Source organism: Tinamus guttatus, unplaced genomic scaffold (genome assembly GCF_059628265.1).
Source record: "Tinamus guttatus ecotype Peru unplaced genomic scaffold, ASM5962826v1 Tinamus_guttatus_pri_ptg000710l, whole genome shotgun sequence".
Taxonomy (NCBI): Eukaryota; Metazoa; Chordata; class Aves; order Tinamiformes; family Tinamidae; genus Tinamus; species Tinamus guttatus.
The window spans coordinates 4,445,799-4,460,837 of record NW_028289244.1 but is presented as its reverse complement, the minus strand read 5'-3'; the positions used below and the strand labels follow the sequence as shown (position 1 = coordinate 4,460,837).

General features: G+C 52.2%; 2 protein-coding genes across 2 annotated transcripts in view; one reads left to right on the top strand and one right to left on the bottom strand.

Annotated features, from left to right (window-relative positions):
- MGAT4B (alpha-1,3-mannosyl-glycoprotein 4-beta-N-acetylglucosaminyltransferase B) overlaps nucleotides 1-7,095 on the top strand; it is a 46,067-nt gene extending 38,972 nt beyond the window's left edge. Inside the window, exons 10-15 of the mRNA XM_088536856.1 lie at nucleotides 3,026-3,133; nucleotides 4,048-4,241; nucleotides 4,579-4,657; nucleotides 5,419-5,506; nucleotides 6,654-6,766; nucleotides 7,013-7,095. Of these exons, the coding sequence (XP_088392982.1) occupies nucleotides 3,026-3,133; nucleotides 4,048-4,241; nucleotides 4,579-4,657; nucleotides 5,419-5,506; nucleotides 6,654-6,766; nucleotides 7,013-7,036 (606 nt within the window). The 3' untranslated portion in view covers nucleotides 7,037-7,095. The remainder of the gene's footprint in view (nucleotides 1-3,025; nucleotides 3,134-4,047; nucleotides 4,242-4,578; nucleotides 4,658-5,418; nucleotides 5,507-6,653; nucleotides 6,767-7,012) is intronic.
- An 893-nt stretch (nucleotides 7,096-7,988) lies between these two features.
- Nucleotides 7,989-15,039, bottom strand: LOC104571336 (leukotriene C4 synthase-like). The gene is made up of 5 exons (XM_088536912.1): nucleotides 14,963-15,039; nucleotides 9,703-9,802; nucleotides 8,534-8,604; nucleotides 8,213-8,294; nucleotides 7,989-8,136 (listed from the first exon to the last, which is right to left on the bottom strand). Exons 1-5 carry the CDS (start codon nucleotides 15,018-15,020, stop codon nucleotides 7,989-7,991), a joined length of 459 nt encoding a protein of 152 aa, XP_088393038.1. The 5' UTR covers nucleotides 15,021-15,039.

Below are 15,039 nucleotides of genomic sequence, written 5' to 3'. Positions count from 1 at the left end.
AATCCCTGCTCTCTGACCATAACCCCAGAATAAACCTTTGGCACCGCGCTCGGGTGCCATACATGCAGCCTGCCTGGAGAGCTCACCTCAGATGACCCACGAGCAAGCCTGCCGTGCCTTTCCCATTGAATAGCGTGCCCAAACGGAGCCCAAACACCTAGAGATCTTGTTGGAGTTTCTCTTTAGCTGGTAGGATGTGGAGAAGTGAAACGGGACCTTTTTTAATGTGCTGGTGCAGGCACTGCTGTCGTGTCTGTGGCACAGTGTTTGCACGGAACCTTGCAAAAAAAAAATAACAGTAACAAAAATATCTGTGTCCTACAGAGCTTGTGTTGAAGTCAGATATGAGCAGCAACGGTAGGGACTGAACTGTGTGGGAAGGGCAGAGGAGGAGTGTTTGTGATGGCAAACACAAGATGAGATCACCAGCAGATATTCCCCTCTCTGAACATACTGTATTTACCCGTGTAATGGTTGTGTTCCCTCTCCTCCCTGGCAGAGGATGAGCAGCTGCGTCCCGCTGGCCTAGAACAGACGTCGTGGTCCGAACCAGTAGCGTGGCCACAACTATTCTGTGGTGGCAAATGCCAGAGCGAGTGGTCACTCTAAGGATAAATTCTGCATTTACGTGTTGAGGGCGAGCAGGGCACCCTCGGGTGCTGCAGCGTTGGGGCAAGGATGTGGTTTCCTTTGGCCCGGGCCTGACGGAGGCTGTGGCAGCAGCTCAGACCTTGCACACATGGTGCTGTGTCTGCTGGTGCTTTGGGCCTGGTACTGGGGTCCCCAGGGCTGTCTTTGCCCCCCAGGGTCCTTACTGCAAAGGGGCAAAGCTGGGGCTGCAAGGCAAGGGGGTGAAGCCGGGATTGATGCTGCCATCAGCACCCCCTCCCCTTCCGAGTCTTCACCTTGAATACTGATTTAATGCAAATCCTGCTGTGCAGCCATGCGAGCTCATCTTCTCCTACCTGACCAATTCCCTGCAAAGTTTTCCCAGAGGAATCTGCAAACCTCTTAAATTCATTGCCGCTTAAAAATTAACCTACTTTTACTATGGCTTTCTGGCTCCTTTTCCCCACTGTTTGCATGATTAACTCTGTGCAGTGCCCTTTTAAACATGACTTTCACTTGCAAATCCCGCTGTGCAGAATCAAATTGGTAGCTGGGAGGATTTGTCTTTTTGATTGAAAGTTTGTTTGACCCGAGCTTTTGGTAAGTGCTTTGCCTGATCTGGATATAGTCTCTGCTTTTACTTTTTTAACTAATTTTAGCTTTACCTGGGGTAGGGCTGGGTGAAAAGATGACCTTGTTACCACCAGCTGAGCCATTCCCCTCCTAGCTCGAGCCAGCTTTCAGCAAATGCTTCTTTTACCAAAGTAGCAAAGTGGAGAAGGAGAAATGGGAAAATCTTTTAGCTCCTTCCTTTTCCCACTTTCTCTCCCCACCCAGAGGGAGATGCAGGCCTGGCGTGAGCTCTCTGGGGTCCCTTCTGTTGTTGCTGGCAGCGAGGAGGGTCTCTCCCATTAGCAGGGCTAGTTTTAATTTTCTAATGTAAGCGGAGCTGGATTAGGGGATTATCTCCTCTGCAGCTTGCAGGGGACATGCCTGGAGTTTCCTGGCCCCGTGGCCGTGACGGGGACAGGTCATCGTGGGGTTCAGTGTCCCTCGCTCCTCCCGCTGTGCCCGTCCAGCGCCGGCAGCGGTGACAGCTCCGGGACGGGGGCTCTGCCGCTGTCGTTCCGCGGTGGGAGGTTCGGAGAACAGATGGTGTTGGGGGGTCTGGGTGTCTTTGCTTGGAAACAGACCCTCTTCTTCTAATTTTCGACCCTGTGTTTTTGTTCACGTGCTCAGAGATAGAAGCATTTTTTAAAATGTCACTCCTTGGTCACTCAGAGATCCCCGAGCAGGATGCTTGTGCTAATACCCTGCTCCTTAAGCCTGGCTATTCTCAATATATGCAGCTGGGAAGAGCACAAAAAATTAACTTTACAAAACCTCCTAGGATCCTTAGGACTCCCTAGATCCGACTTCCTCTCTGCTCCCTCTCTGCTCCCTGTGCTCCGTGCTTTTCCCCTGTGTCCTGCACTGCCTCCCTGTCCCTCTCCACCCCGAGGAAGGTCGCCACGATAAGGGCTGGTCGGATGGGAGTTGCATTTCCAGGTTCATGTGGTGGGATGGGCTCAAGATAGTCCAGCAGCTTTGACAGTGCCACGTGCCACACATTTGTTAACAAAAACTACTGAGAAACTGAAAATTTTACCCCTCAGAGAAGAGACCGTAACTGCTGGTTTAGCCTGTAAATCGTGCCAGAATTTACTGTAACTTCAGATATTGGAGATCCCAAGAAGGAAAAAACCTTTCTAGACAAGACAAGGACAACAGAAACTAGATTCACTGTCTGCCTCTACCTCAGCAGACCCAGAGGGGATTTACTCATCAGGAGGATGCCAAGACTTGCCTGGCAAGGAGGACTTTGGTACTTGAACTTGTGAAGTACCAAAATGGAACCAGCTGCTCAGCAAACCCCTGTGGGTGACCAGCTGCGAGGCAAGAAGAGATCCCTCCAAAGTGGGATTAAAAAAACCTCCTGTTTCCAAATCAAAGCCAAAATAAGTTAAACATATACTAATGTATAGATAGATGGGCAGGGCTGTTTATCACTCCTTTTTCCTCTTTGTTTTTTTGTGGTGGCCACCAACAGAACTAGAGGAAACGGCCAGAAACTGAAGCACCAAAAGTTCCACAGAAACTCAAGGAAAAAATTTATTGACAGTGAGGGTGCCAGAGCACTGGAACAGGCCGCCCAGAGAGGTTGTGGAGTCTCCTTCTCTGGAGATCTTCAAACCCACTTGGACACAGTCCTGTGCCACGTGCTCTAGGTGACCCTGCGTGTGCAGGGGGTTGGACTAGGTGATCTCTAGAGGTCCCTTCCAACCTTCAGCATTCCATGATTCCATGATTCCCCGGGGTTTGGCCTTGCCCGGGTCTGCTCGGCACCGCGGGCTGACGTGCGGCGCTCTCGTTGCAGAAGCACTGCGACCGGCAGAAGGCAAACCTGCGGATCCGCTTCAAGCCCTCGCTCTTCCAGCACGTGGGAACCCACTCCTCCTTGGCCGGGAAGATCCAGAAGCTGAAAGTGGGTACCCGGCGCTGGCTTGGTGGACAGGTTTGGGGAAAGTTTTGGGATTGCCCTGGGCTTGCACGTAGCTGCCACGTGTCAGCACAGTAAAAGCGAGTACTGGATCTTGTGCCATGGTCATTTCCATCAGGGAGAGGAGACAGTGGCTCCTCTGCTCCTGTTTTCCACTTTAAGAACACTTAATAAACTGCCCTTTCTTGGCCTTTCCCTCCCCTAGCAGGAGCTTGGCTTCGGGTGCCCCAGCCAAGGGCAGGGAACTGAGGGGGCTTCGGCCAGGGGGTTTCTAGGGGAAGGAGGCATCTTACCAAGGAAGGGCCCCTTGCTCCAGATGTTCTAAATGGGCTGGAAGGAAACAGCTTCCCAGGCAGTAAATAAGGTCTTCTATTTGGGGAAGGATCCAGCCTGGTTTTAAAGCGGCCGGGAGGGATTTGCCCGCTCAGCCTCCCCTGTCCTGCCCCGGGCAGCTGGTGCAGCCATGCTCGGGCCCCAAAACACGGGGCTGTGATTGCCAAGCACCAGCTGAAAACCCCCCGCAGGGCAACACCTGGGGGTGTTTTCCCTGGGTTTGAAGGTTTTTTGTTTGAATTGAAAGCTCCCAGGGCAGGGGTGGGTTTCAGATAATTCCCTTGGCACAGTGAAGCTTTTTTTGGTGCCAGTTCAGAGTGCTGAATGATGGCACTTCTGTGGGTTTTGGTGCCTCTTCTGAACTTTCATCCTCCTGGGATCCAGCTTCTAAAATTTGTCCGGAGATCTAGATAAATCTGGTGCCTTCCCCAAGTCATTTCCATCCCTCTGTACAGCGCAAATGCAGAGTTTTTTGCATGTGTTGCCTTGTTGCTGGAAACCCTCTTGCTCACAGGTTGGAAGCAGTTCTTGATCCTTTTCTGCCCTTTTGCTTTGTGTGCCTTAAGGACAAAGACTTTGGAAAGCAGGCGCTGCGGAAAGAGCATGTGAACCCTCCTGCAGAGGTGAGCACCAGCCTGAAAACCTACCAGCACTTCACCTTGGAGAAGGCTTACCTGCGAGAGGACTTCTTCTGGGCCTTCACTCCCACTGCAGGAGACTTCATCAGATTCAGATTCTTCAAACCGCTCCGCGTCGAAAGGCCAGTGTCTCTGGGGCTGCATGCAGAGATACTTTCCTTTTGCTCTTCCTATCCTCCCAGCTGTTTCTTGTCCTTCTCCATTGCTGCTCGGCTCCTCAAGAAGCAGCTGCTTTGGCCAGGGGAGGATAATTTGGCCAGCAGTGTTTGCTGCTCCCATGTGTGCCTTTACTTCCCATGCTTCCAAGCAAACCATCCGGGATTTGCTAACCTGGCTCTCCAAAACCCTTGGGGAAGGTGCCTGCTAGACTGGGATGGCTGATGCCTCACCCCAGGTGGAAGACACCTTGTCCCCGCTCAACCTGCCCTTGGGTTTCAGTGGCTTTGGTCTCTGTCACAGGTTCTTCTTCCGCAGTGGGAACATCGAGCACCCCGAGGACAAGCTCTTCAACACAACGGTGGAGGTTTTGCCGTTTGATGTACGTGTTTTATCGAGCATCGGGGTGGGGAAGTGGGAAGAAAACAAGGTCTCTCTACTCAGCCCTGGTGAGACCAAATCTGCAGTATTGTGTCCAGTTCTGGGCTCCACAGTACAAGAGGGATGTGGAGCTGCTGCAGAGAGTCCAGCGCAGGGCTACAAGGATGATCAGGGGCCTGGAACATCTGCCCTGTGAGGAGAGGCTGAGGGAGCTGGGCCTGTTCAGCCTGGAGAAGAGAAGGCTGAGAGGGGACCTGAGCAGTGTCTAGAAGTACCTCAAGGGAGGCAGTGAGGAGGATGGTGCTGGCCTCTTTTCAGTGGTGGCCATTGACAGAACTAGAGGTAATGGCCACAAACTGAAGCACCAAAAGTTCCACAGGAACTTAAGGAAAAATTTCTTACCAGTGAGGGTGCCAGAGCCCTGGAACAGGCTGCCCAGAGAGGTTGTAGAGTCTCCTTCTCTGGCGATCTTCAAACCCCCTTGGACGCAGTCCTGTTCCATGTGCTCTAGGTGACCCTGCGTGTGCAGGGGGTTGGACTAGATGATCTCTAGAGGTCCCTTCCAACCTTAAGGATTCTATTCTGTGAAGGTGGAAGCCCAAAGGCTGCTGCGAGTCTCTGCAGGTGGCCAAGGGGGCTCACGGGCAGGGGCTGCTCGGGGGGCACCGCGGTTGCTTGGGGTTTGCGGGTGGCTCTTGCCCGTCGTGGGCCCCAGCCCTGCCCTTGGTGCCGGCCTGCACGGAGCTGCTCCCTTTCCCACAGAGCCTGCAGTCGGATAAGGAGGCCTTGCAGGAGGGACGAGGCACGGCCTTCAAGTACCGCAGGACGCCGGACGGCTACATCCAGATCGGTAGGTGAGCGCGGAGACGCTGCCGCCCCCAGACGTGAGCGGCGGTCACTAACCCCCTTGGTTCTGTTTGCGTCAAAAAGAGACATGGCCATTACAAAAATCTTCCTTTTTTACTTGCCAGGAGTCAGATTGGAAGGGGCTTTAATCACTGCCGTCTGTAGGGCCCAACCTCCTTCCTTCCCTTCTGAGAGCAGGTGCCATCTTTAGTTAATTCCCAGTCCTACATTTCTGCCTGCCTCTGCTTTGAGGCAGGATCAAATATTCAGATTATCCATAAAAAAGACATTTATTTGACCTGTTCTTAAAATCCTCCACCAAGGGGGAAGTTTTGCACTCTTCTCCTGTAGGCTGTTTCAGCGCATACGACGCTTGCAGCTTAAAATACTGCTCCTGATACTTGAGCTTGTTTTATTCCTTGTCCTGCCCTTGGACAAGAGCAATCGATTGTCATCCTGCCGTGATGCATTGTAAAGAGCCCGTGTCCCTGCTAAGACTGCTTTTTTGAATAGACAAATGAAAAAAAGGTCACTGGAATTCACAGCTTTTTGCCTTTTTAGCATTCTTCATCATGCAAGCTGGTTTCGTTCAGCTACATTTTTTTTTTTCAAAATCGCACCCAGCATGGGACACAGCAACACGCTGAGACCTTGCTGGTACTGTGGAAATAACAACTGCCCCCCCGCAATGGCCCCTCTCAGATTTTGCATCCTGAAACGCTGGTGGTCTCGGATAGGTCACAGTGGTCCTGGATTTCAGTGCACTCTGTCCCCTGTCACAGTCCTGACCCCTAGCCAAATAGTTCCCATTCTTCATTGTTTGTGCTTTTTCCCCCTCTTTTCTAAGTGTAGCATTTTGCATTCTATTCAATGCCACATTTCTGATTTTCAGACCGTATCCCCGCTTGCAGCAATCGCTCATATACATGACCAGAGTTTTAATTCCCTGGGGAGAGAGGGGAAGTCACTGCAGTTACTCAGCCCCTGTCCTTTCCCGAGCAAATGGAGAGTCCAAATGCCTGGATTCCTCGTCTTGGGCTCAGAGAAATGCTTCCTCGGATGCCAAAGCTGGGGGGGAACAAAAAAATCAGCACTATCCATCAGGAAGCTGCTGGAAAATGCACATTTAACCTCTTTGCCCCCCTCGCCAGGCTCCTTCTCCAAGGGCGTTGCAGAAGGAGAAGTGGACCCCTCGTTCGGGCCCTTGGAGGCGATCAGGCTGGCCATCCAGACGGACTCCCCGGTGTGGATCATCTTGAGCGAGGTAAACAGGGCTTAGAGAAAGGGCACGATCTGGGCAGGCTGCTCTGGAGTGAGGGCTGAGGCTTTGCTCTTTCTGCCTGACCTGTTGCCGTCAGACAAGGAGGCTACAGGGAGGGAGCCAAGGGCCCTGCCGCAGGAGCATCTCTACATCAACCTTTCACCAAGATCTTGTATTAAATCTTGCCCCTGTCACACTCGACCACTGTGCTGCAGTTGCCCGAGTCCGATTGCTTCCTTCTCCTTCCAGATTTTTATCAAAAAAGCGGAGTGAAAGGCCCATGACCAAGAGCGGACACGTGTAGCTCCCGGGTCTTTCTCCCTCCCCTCCCTCGATGCCGCCTCAGCAACCCGGCGCCGCCGCGACCGCCCGCAGCTGCCGGGAACACACGGACCTTCCTCGGGAAGAGCAGGAGACCAAGAGAACGACCCCGCAGGCGGCGCAAACGTTGGGGTTTGCTCCCCCAGGCTCTGCCTCGGCCCCGCTAGCGCCGACGGGCGGCATCGGGATGAGCTTGAGCGAGCGCGGAGCCTGGAGAGCATCTCCAGCCCGGGAAAGGGCGGCTGCGTCCTGCAGCCCGAGCCCTGCTGTGGCGGCCGCCGCGCCGGGCACTGCCCTCGGCACCGCGACGCGCGCGGAGAGACGGAGCCTCCCGCGAGAAAGGAAGCCGACAAGGAGGGGGGTGGTTAGCGCTGCGAGTATGGCAGGGAAAAAAATAAAATACAAAGCCACACTGTGCCTGCCAGCATCGAACACAGCCCCTTAACTCATGGTGAAGTCTCCAGCGGCTTCATGCCTTGAGATGGAGTGCAGAATCCTGCTTTTTAAAATAACTATTTCAGTTAGCGATGGGTGTGAACTTTTGGAAAAAAAAAGAAAAAAGAAGAAAAAAAACAAGAAAAAGTAGTCCAGTTTGAAAATAGTAGGGATTAGTGTAATATTTCAGAACAGCCTTCTGAAATCCCGATGTCTCTTCAGCTATACACTGGAATGCGTTATACTACTTTAACGTGCTGTATTTTTTATTATTGGATACATTTGATTTTTCAAGTACATCTCTATATATAAATATATAAAACGACGTGCACTGTAATAAAAGCTAAATTTAAACCTTTGGCGCGGCAGCGAGCGTCCCTTGCGGCCGCGATCGCCTTCCCGTGCGGCGGGAAGGGCCGCGCGGTGCCGATCCGCCGGGATGAGGCCGAGCCGGAGGCCGCGGCCTCTCCTAGGAGACCCAGAGGAGCCGCAGGCGGCGGCCCAGGCCCGTGTTGGCCACCATGGCGCCCAGGGGTAGGAAGTGGCCCAGGAGGCCGACGACGGCCAGGCCCAGCAGCAGCCAGAGCAGCCGGGCGCTGGCGTAGAGCGGCCCCAGCCTGCGGGGGACGTCGCCAGCGTTAACGGGGCGGCCCTGTGGGTCCCGCCACCGCTGTCACCCGTCCCCGTACTCACCGCGCGCGCGGCGCCCGCGCGTATCCGCGGAAGTACTGCAGGCGGGCGCAGAGGTAGAGCAGCCCCGAGGCGGCCGCCGCACCTGCGGGGACACGGCCGCGCGTCCGGCCCGGCAGCCGAGGTGCCACCCCCAGCCCTTGCTGCCCCCACAGGAGCGAGGGGTTTTTCCTCCTTTACCTCATTTTTGAGAATTTGCCCCCCAGGCCCCACTTTGGGTTTTGTTTCCCCCGCTCGGCCCCACCTCGCCGCAGCCCCGTCCGCTCCATCGGCGACTTGGACACGGAGCAGCGGGACATGAGTGAGGGGTCCCCCGGCTCTTACCTTGGTGGAAGAAGATCCCGGCCACCCAGAGCAGTGAGATGAAGATGGGGAAGTACTCGGAGCAGTTCACCCTAGCAGGAGGCAAAACCAGAGGCAAAACGTGCGCAGGCGCTGGGGAGTGTGGAGGGGTTCACAAGGAGGAGGGGGCTCGAAGTGACGCTGGAGCAAACGAGCGGCTCCGCGTTGGACATGGCAGCGCCGTAGGCGAGGACAACCCAAACCCACCCTATCTTACAGCAAAAGAAACCCCAAAGCAGCGTTGGCCTCACCCAAGCGGTGCCCACGCTGCAGCCAGGAACAGCGAGTGGCAGAACGGGGTCCCCCGTGGCCCCCAAGGCTGCGATGCCCACACGGCCCCAGCACCCGCCCTGCAGAGTTCCCTGAACGTATTTCGGGAACACTCTCTTCCCCTTTGCGGAGCACAAGCCGAGTTTTGGCAGGACACAGGCCACGTGCTCCAAGCAGGAGCGGCCCGGCGGGCCTCGTCTGGCGCCACAGCTGCGCTCACTTCTTTCCTGTTCTTTTATTGTTTTGAGTGACCAAAGCACTGATTTTCTGCCCGAAAGAGGATGGGTCCTCTCACTGCTCAAAACACAGCGATTTTGGCTTCCCAAATTCTCCTACGGCTCTACAATTCCCTAGAGAATAATCTTAAACTTAGCTCCTGCAAAACAAAAAAAAGTCAAGAGGCCTCAGGGAGCCAGGGTGGATTGGGAGTTTAGGAAGGTTATTAACACTATGTTGGATGCTCTTGTACTTTGGAGCCACCATTAATGTTACTTACTTAATGCACTGACACTAAGCACCTTTACTGAGTCTTCCATATGGGTACTGATTTGTCATTTGTATTAATTGTAATTGTAATTCGTCTGCCTCTGCCAGACCAGAGCAAGAATCCTCTTTGCTGGGCAAAGAGGAGCCACTGAGCAAAATGCTCAGCCTCAGAAACCAGCATCACCGTGAGCTGCTTGCACCGTGCTCCAAGCTGGTGCACTTCTACATCTGCAGCCAAATAGAGCAAAAGGGAGGGGGGAAAAAGGCTAGAAAAGCCAGCATCAGCAGCACTAAGAGTAAGAAGGTGGTTTCACACAGCCCTTCCCAGAAACAACAGCATTTCCCTCAAGTCATATCTAGATGTAGTCACAGAAATCACCAAGTCAAAACCTTACTGAGCTCTGAAGATTCGCTCGAATTCAGGGTGCCCTGTTGTATCCGGAGGAGAGATCTTGTACTTCCGCCTGGCATAGATCACCTGCAGTGCAAAATAGGCTGAAAAACAAACAAATGCACAGGTAAAAAGTAACAGTCCAGGGGCATCAGATCCAGATGAGCTTTATCAAGTCAGGAACCACGCGAGCGGCTAGAGGAGACAGCTGATACCATCTAGGTCCACAGCCCAGCTCCATGAAAAAGGTCACGCTTGAGCTGGAGTCAATGGGCTAAATGTGCTCATTGTGTCACACCTGTACCCTAGGTTCAGGTTTGGTTATGCAGGCAAGGGACGTGGTGGCAGCAGGGCCACTTTGCATCATGATCTCGCGCTGCCGCCAGCAACGAGCCCGGGGGCAGTTCAGAGCAGATGGGGCTGCCTGGTGCCCAGGGCCCTGCACTGACGCCCGCAGCACCGAGGAGAACACGAGCGAGCCCTCACCCGCCCCGGGATTACTGCTGTTTTAGTCTCGCCGAACCGAGGTCATCGGGATCCTCCCTGCAAGCAGGCACTGGGAAGGAAGCAGCACTTTGCAGGATGCCCCACAGGCATCAGCCAAACTGTGAAGCCCCTGGTATTATTAAGCCAATTAGAGATGCTGCTAATCACGGCATTACGTGGAAATTGGGAAGGGGGGAGGATTTCTTCTCCCTTCCATTGCCGCGGGCAGCCCCAAGGCTCGAGGCCGCTGTGACAGCTGTGAGCCCGGGCCAGGCTTGGACACTGCTCCAGCACCCGCCGCTCATACGCAAGGGACACGGGCATTTTATCACAATTAAAAATTGTTAACATGGAGATTGTGAGGCCGTTGGATGAAAGTGTCATTCCCCAGGTGGCCGCTGCTGTACACTCTTACTGGAAATCGCGATTTTGGTACACAAACACCTAAACAATTCCCAGCAAAGCCACTGCCCCAGCGGCCGGAGCAGCATGTGCCGAGCTCGGATGGGCCACGTCCTCGCGGAGCCCAGGGTTGCTCTGATTTCCCCAGGAGAGACAGGCAAGGAGCTGGGACACAGCTGCATCCTCTAACCAAGAAGTTAAAAGCAGAACAGCAGGACGGCTGAAGGAAAGCAGAGACAGATGTTGCAAGATTAGAGACCAGGCAGATCCACGTACGCCTACAGAAGAGCATTAGAGCGTATGTAGAGGAAGGAGGGAATTAGAAATGTAAATAAACCGATGTTACATGACCTGAGTATTGTAAAATATATTGTACATTTAAATATACACAGAAAATAATTTAAGAAAGTAGACATGAGTGTTCTCATGCCTTGCACACCGCATGGATGAGTCCAGTCCTAAACATATGGTGGTGGCAGGAAGAGCCACAAACATGATTAAGGGACTGGAGCATCTATCTTATGAGGAAAGACTAAGCGAGCTGGGCCTGTTTAGCCTGGAGAAGAGATGGCTGAGAGAAGATTTGATCAACGCGGCCTGAGGGAGGAGGGGGCCAGGCTCTTCTCTGTGGTGGCGGTGACAGGACGAGGGGTAACGGCTTGAAACACGGAAAGTTCCACCTCCATATGAGGAAGAACTTCTTTGCTGTGAGGTGACAGAGCCCTGGAACAGGGTGCCCAGAGAGGCTGTGGAGTCTCCTGCTCTGGAGATCTTCCAAACCTGCCTGGACACGACACTGTGCTACGTGCTCCCTGTGTGTGCAGGGGGGTTGGACTGGATGATCTCTAGAGGTCCCTTCCAAACTCAGCCATTCGGTGATTCTGTGAGGAGGGACAAACATCCCGGTTATTCCTTGCTGCCGGTGCTTGAGGGTATCGTCCTGCCGGCGAGACGTGCCAGGCCCTTACACCAGGCGGGCAGGTCTGAAGTCAACCTGCCAGGCCGCACGGCCGGCCCTGCTCCAGGAGGCTCTTCATGGGGAGCACCTTGCCTGGCCTCCCCATCCCCGCACACATGGACATCTCTTCAGGGCAATCACCCTGTGTTCGCACAGCTCCAAAGCAGAGCTGAGCTACTGCACATGGGCTGGGGTGCAAAGAGGCACCAGCCTTCACCCGCACAGGCGCCCCGCAGCCGCTGAGCGCCCACAAAGCAGCCTCAGGCCCCGTCGCTCCACGAGCTCCGCTCGCAGCCCCGGCTCTGCAGGGCAGAGCTCCCGGCAGGAGCTGCCTCGCGCTCGGGGCGCCGCGGGGACAGGCCTCATCGGGGACAGCTCTCAGAGGAGGCGCCAGCCCTCCCCTTGCAGGGATCTCCCAAGCAGGGAGAGCTTTTCCGAGACAGGTCGGTCTATTCAGCCGAACCTTCAGAACGAACCCGCTGCCATTCACGTCGTGAGCTGAAGCTGCTGCGCCGGGGCCCGCGCGGCTCGGGGGGACCGAGCGCTGCCCGCAGAGCCCCTGGCTGGGGACAGCGGCCGGACTCTGCCCACAAACTGCCCGGCCGGAATTCCCGCTGGCATCGGGCGCGCTCCGGCGAGCCTGGCCAGCCGCGGCGCTGGCAGACAGCGGCGTTGCGTAAGCCTTATTTCCTTTGAAACCATACCAAAAAGGGGAAAGAAAAGAAGCATTTCTGGCCGCCACGTTCTTGCAAGCATCCAATGCAGGGCAGCAACATGTATTTCCACAGCACTGGGCTCAGCGCCTTGCTAAACTGGACATAATTAGCTTAAAAAAAAGAGAGAAATTCATTAAGAGCATGGGGAAAGCCTGCGGACTCCCGGAGCAGATTGCTCCAGTGCTTCCCAAGCACAGATCACAAGATCAGGCTACTTTGTCCAATCAAGCCTAGGTCGAGGATACTGAGTTTGCTCTCAAGCTTTATACCCGCCTGTGCTTTGCAGAGCATGAAAGTACAAAATGCCTAGGGCTGTAAACGTTAGAAGACACTAAATTCTTGTAAAACAAGCATATATATTGAACCAAGACAGTGGCAATTCAGGGACTGGCTGCTGAGGGATTTCTCAGTGGAAGGGATCTAGAAATCTTTCTATAAACGTTGCTTCATGTCTTTATTTGCCTATTTTCTTTTTGCTTGCATACAACACTCCATTCCCACTAAGTTCAGCAATAAAGAAAAGATTTGTAAGAAAAATAATCTTCCATTTGCACTTACGGGTATTTCTCTGTAAATTGTTTGAGGGGAAATCACTGATAATTCAGAAGTCTCCTACACTTTTAAAACACATTGTGTTTTTTAAAGAGGTTTAACATGGAGCTTTTTGTCACCTAGTGGCTGAGAATACATGAGACTGCTCAGAGGTTTCCATCCAAACATTTCTGAGGCACAGAGGTTCAAGAGCTCTAGGGCAAATGACTTCAGTAATTAAAAGAAAAAAAGAAAAAAAAAAAAGTAAATGTTCCTGATCAAACCTTCCCTTAGAGAAAGGTGAAGATTTTAATTTGTAAACTTACACTGTTTTATTAATTCTTACATTCTAAATATGCTTATGTCTGGCTGAAAGAGATCGCTTTTCAGCAAGAGATCTCAAAAAAACGAAAAACTTCTCATGGGGAATTGTCCAAAGGCCAGAGAGGGGTGAAGCTGGAGCCAACGGTGAAGTCAAAGCTCCCTAGGAGACACCTGGAGAGGTTGGTAAATTGTAGTTTTTCAGCACCTGAACTCCATGGTTTCCACTCGCTGTGCTCTGACACGGGAGTTCGCAGCCTTCTGAAAGAGGGGGCACTTCTGCAGAATGGAGGTCAGAGCAATTTTGCAGCTAGGGTCAAAATAACTTTCTGTCTCCTACATGTGGTAACACGGCACTGAGCTTCCTAGTTCCACACCGGCGTACCAAATTCCCAACATACCAGCGCTTGAGGAGCAGTTCTCTAGCATAGCCAACATTGACATGATCTAAAGTGACCTGCAGAACAGGCACATTTCAGCTCTCCCTGATCATATGCAGAATATCAAAAGTTTTAAAACTATTTAGACCAGGAGCACACAATATATTCCAAAGACCCACGCTATCAAATCAAAGCTCTGAAGCCTGGCTCCGTGCAGCAGGCCAAGAGCCACCGTCACACACACCCTTGCTAAGGGCAAGGCGGCTGCAGCAGCTTTCTGAGCTTTAAGCATTAATTTTCATGAATTTGCACTCTTACATCCATGACCGAAAAGAAAGGTTTGACGCTACATCATATTATCATGAGCTCATTCAAAAATATATTCTAAAACTAATTAACACAGTTATCAATGCTCAAGAAGCTGGTTTTATTCTTCATGAACAAGTTTGGGAACATTAGTAAAACCTCTTTTCATTACATAGAGACTTATGCCACAGTTAGTAGAAAATAATCAAACTTAAATAGGCATCAGCCTAAGACTCTTATGTCTAATTTCATTATCCCATGAGTGACACCAACTATCGCCTCTCACTTACTAATCTTCCTTGCTTAAACAGCTCAAACACTTGTAGTTGGTTGCAGCCTGCCAGTCATTTTACTCTCATTTTAATCATTACTGCTAATTAAGGCATTTTGGTTTACAATACTCATTAAAGTCTACTTGTTTCAACCTGTCATGCATCTCTGATGGCACAAAACACGTTCCAAGTGGAAAGCTGGGCACGAGCTAAGAATGCTGCAAAGAAGAGTTAAAGGTTTGCAGCTCTGTTAGGCAATGCTGGAGCTATCACAGCAGCCCAGCTTGATGCGTTAGCTTCCAAATCACTCCAGGCTCTCAGCACCTTTATTTGGCACGTGCTCAGCACAACTCAGCTACATGAACTAAACAAACACTGGCCACAGAGAAATACTTGCCTACTTCAAGCTCTTTTCCTATGCATTCTTGTCACCGTTGTTCATGTCCACACATGTGTTTGTGCATTGACTTTCATCAATTCAGCCAACTGCAAGAGAACATCCTCGCTCAGCTTGACTTTGCTTTGGCTACCTGTAGCAACTTTAAATCTTATAAATTACCTGCTAAAATTCAATCATAGGAAATATTTCACCTTAAAACCCTTCAATTGTTGGAATTGGTCTAAGTTTACAAGTAAAACTTAACTTTCACTTCCTTGTGGGGTACAGGCTTTGAGGCTTGCAAATCATTTTAGCTCCGGTTAAATAACGAATTTCCTCATGTGTAACACAGCTGTAGGGAAGAGCCAAATAATTTGCATTATTTTACCATGCCAGACAAAGGCGTTCTTCATTCTCAGGGATGATGAGCACAATACAGGAACGAAGCATACCAAAATTCAGAACGAGCTTAATGCTACCAAGGGTATATAGAGGGATACAAAGGACATGTACCTTGCTCCAGGACTCCCAGGACAGTGACGGTGGCGAGCAGGTCGATCTGGTTTCTCATGCTGCTCACTAGTGAGTGG

What these genes read in the sequence shown, in the direction of transcription:
- LOC104571336 (XM_088536912.1), bottom strand. Translation starts at nt 15,020, where the DNA reads ATGAGAAACCAGATCGACCTGCTCGCCACCGTCACTGTCCTGGGAGTC. An exon ending in GAGCGAATCTTCAGAGCTCA is followed by an intron (nt 8,605 to 9,702) that starts GTAAGGTTTTGA and finishes GCCTCCTGCTAG; the next exon opens with GGTGAACTGCTCCGAGTACT. An exon ending in GCGCGGGCGCCGCGCGCGCG is followed by an intron (nt 8,137 to 8,212) that starts GTGAGTACGGGG and finishes CGTCCCCCGCAG; the next exon opens with GCTGGGGCCGCTCTACGCCA.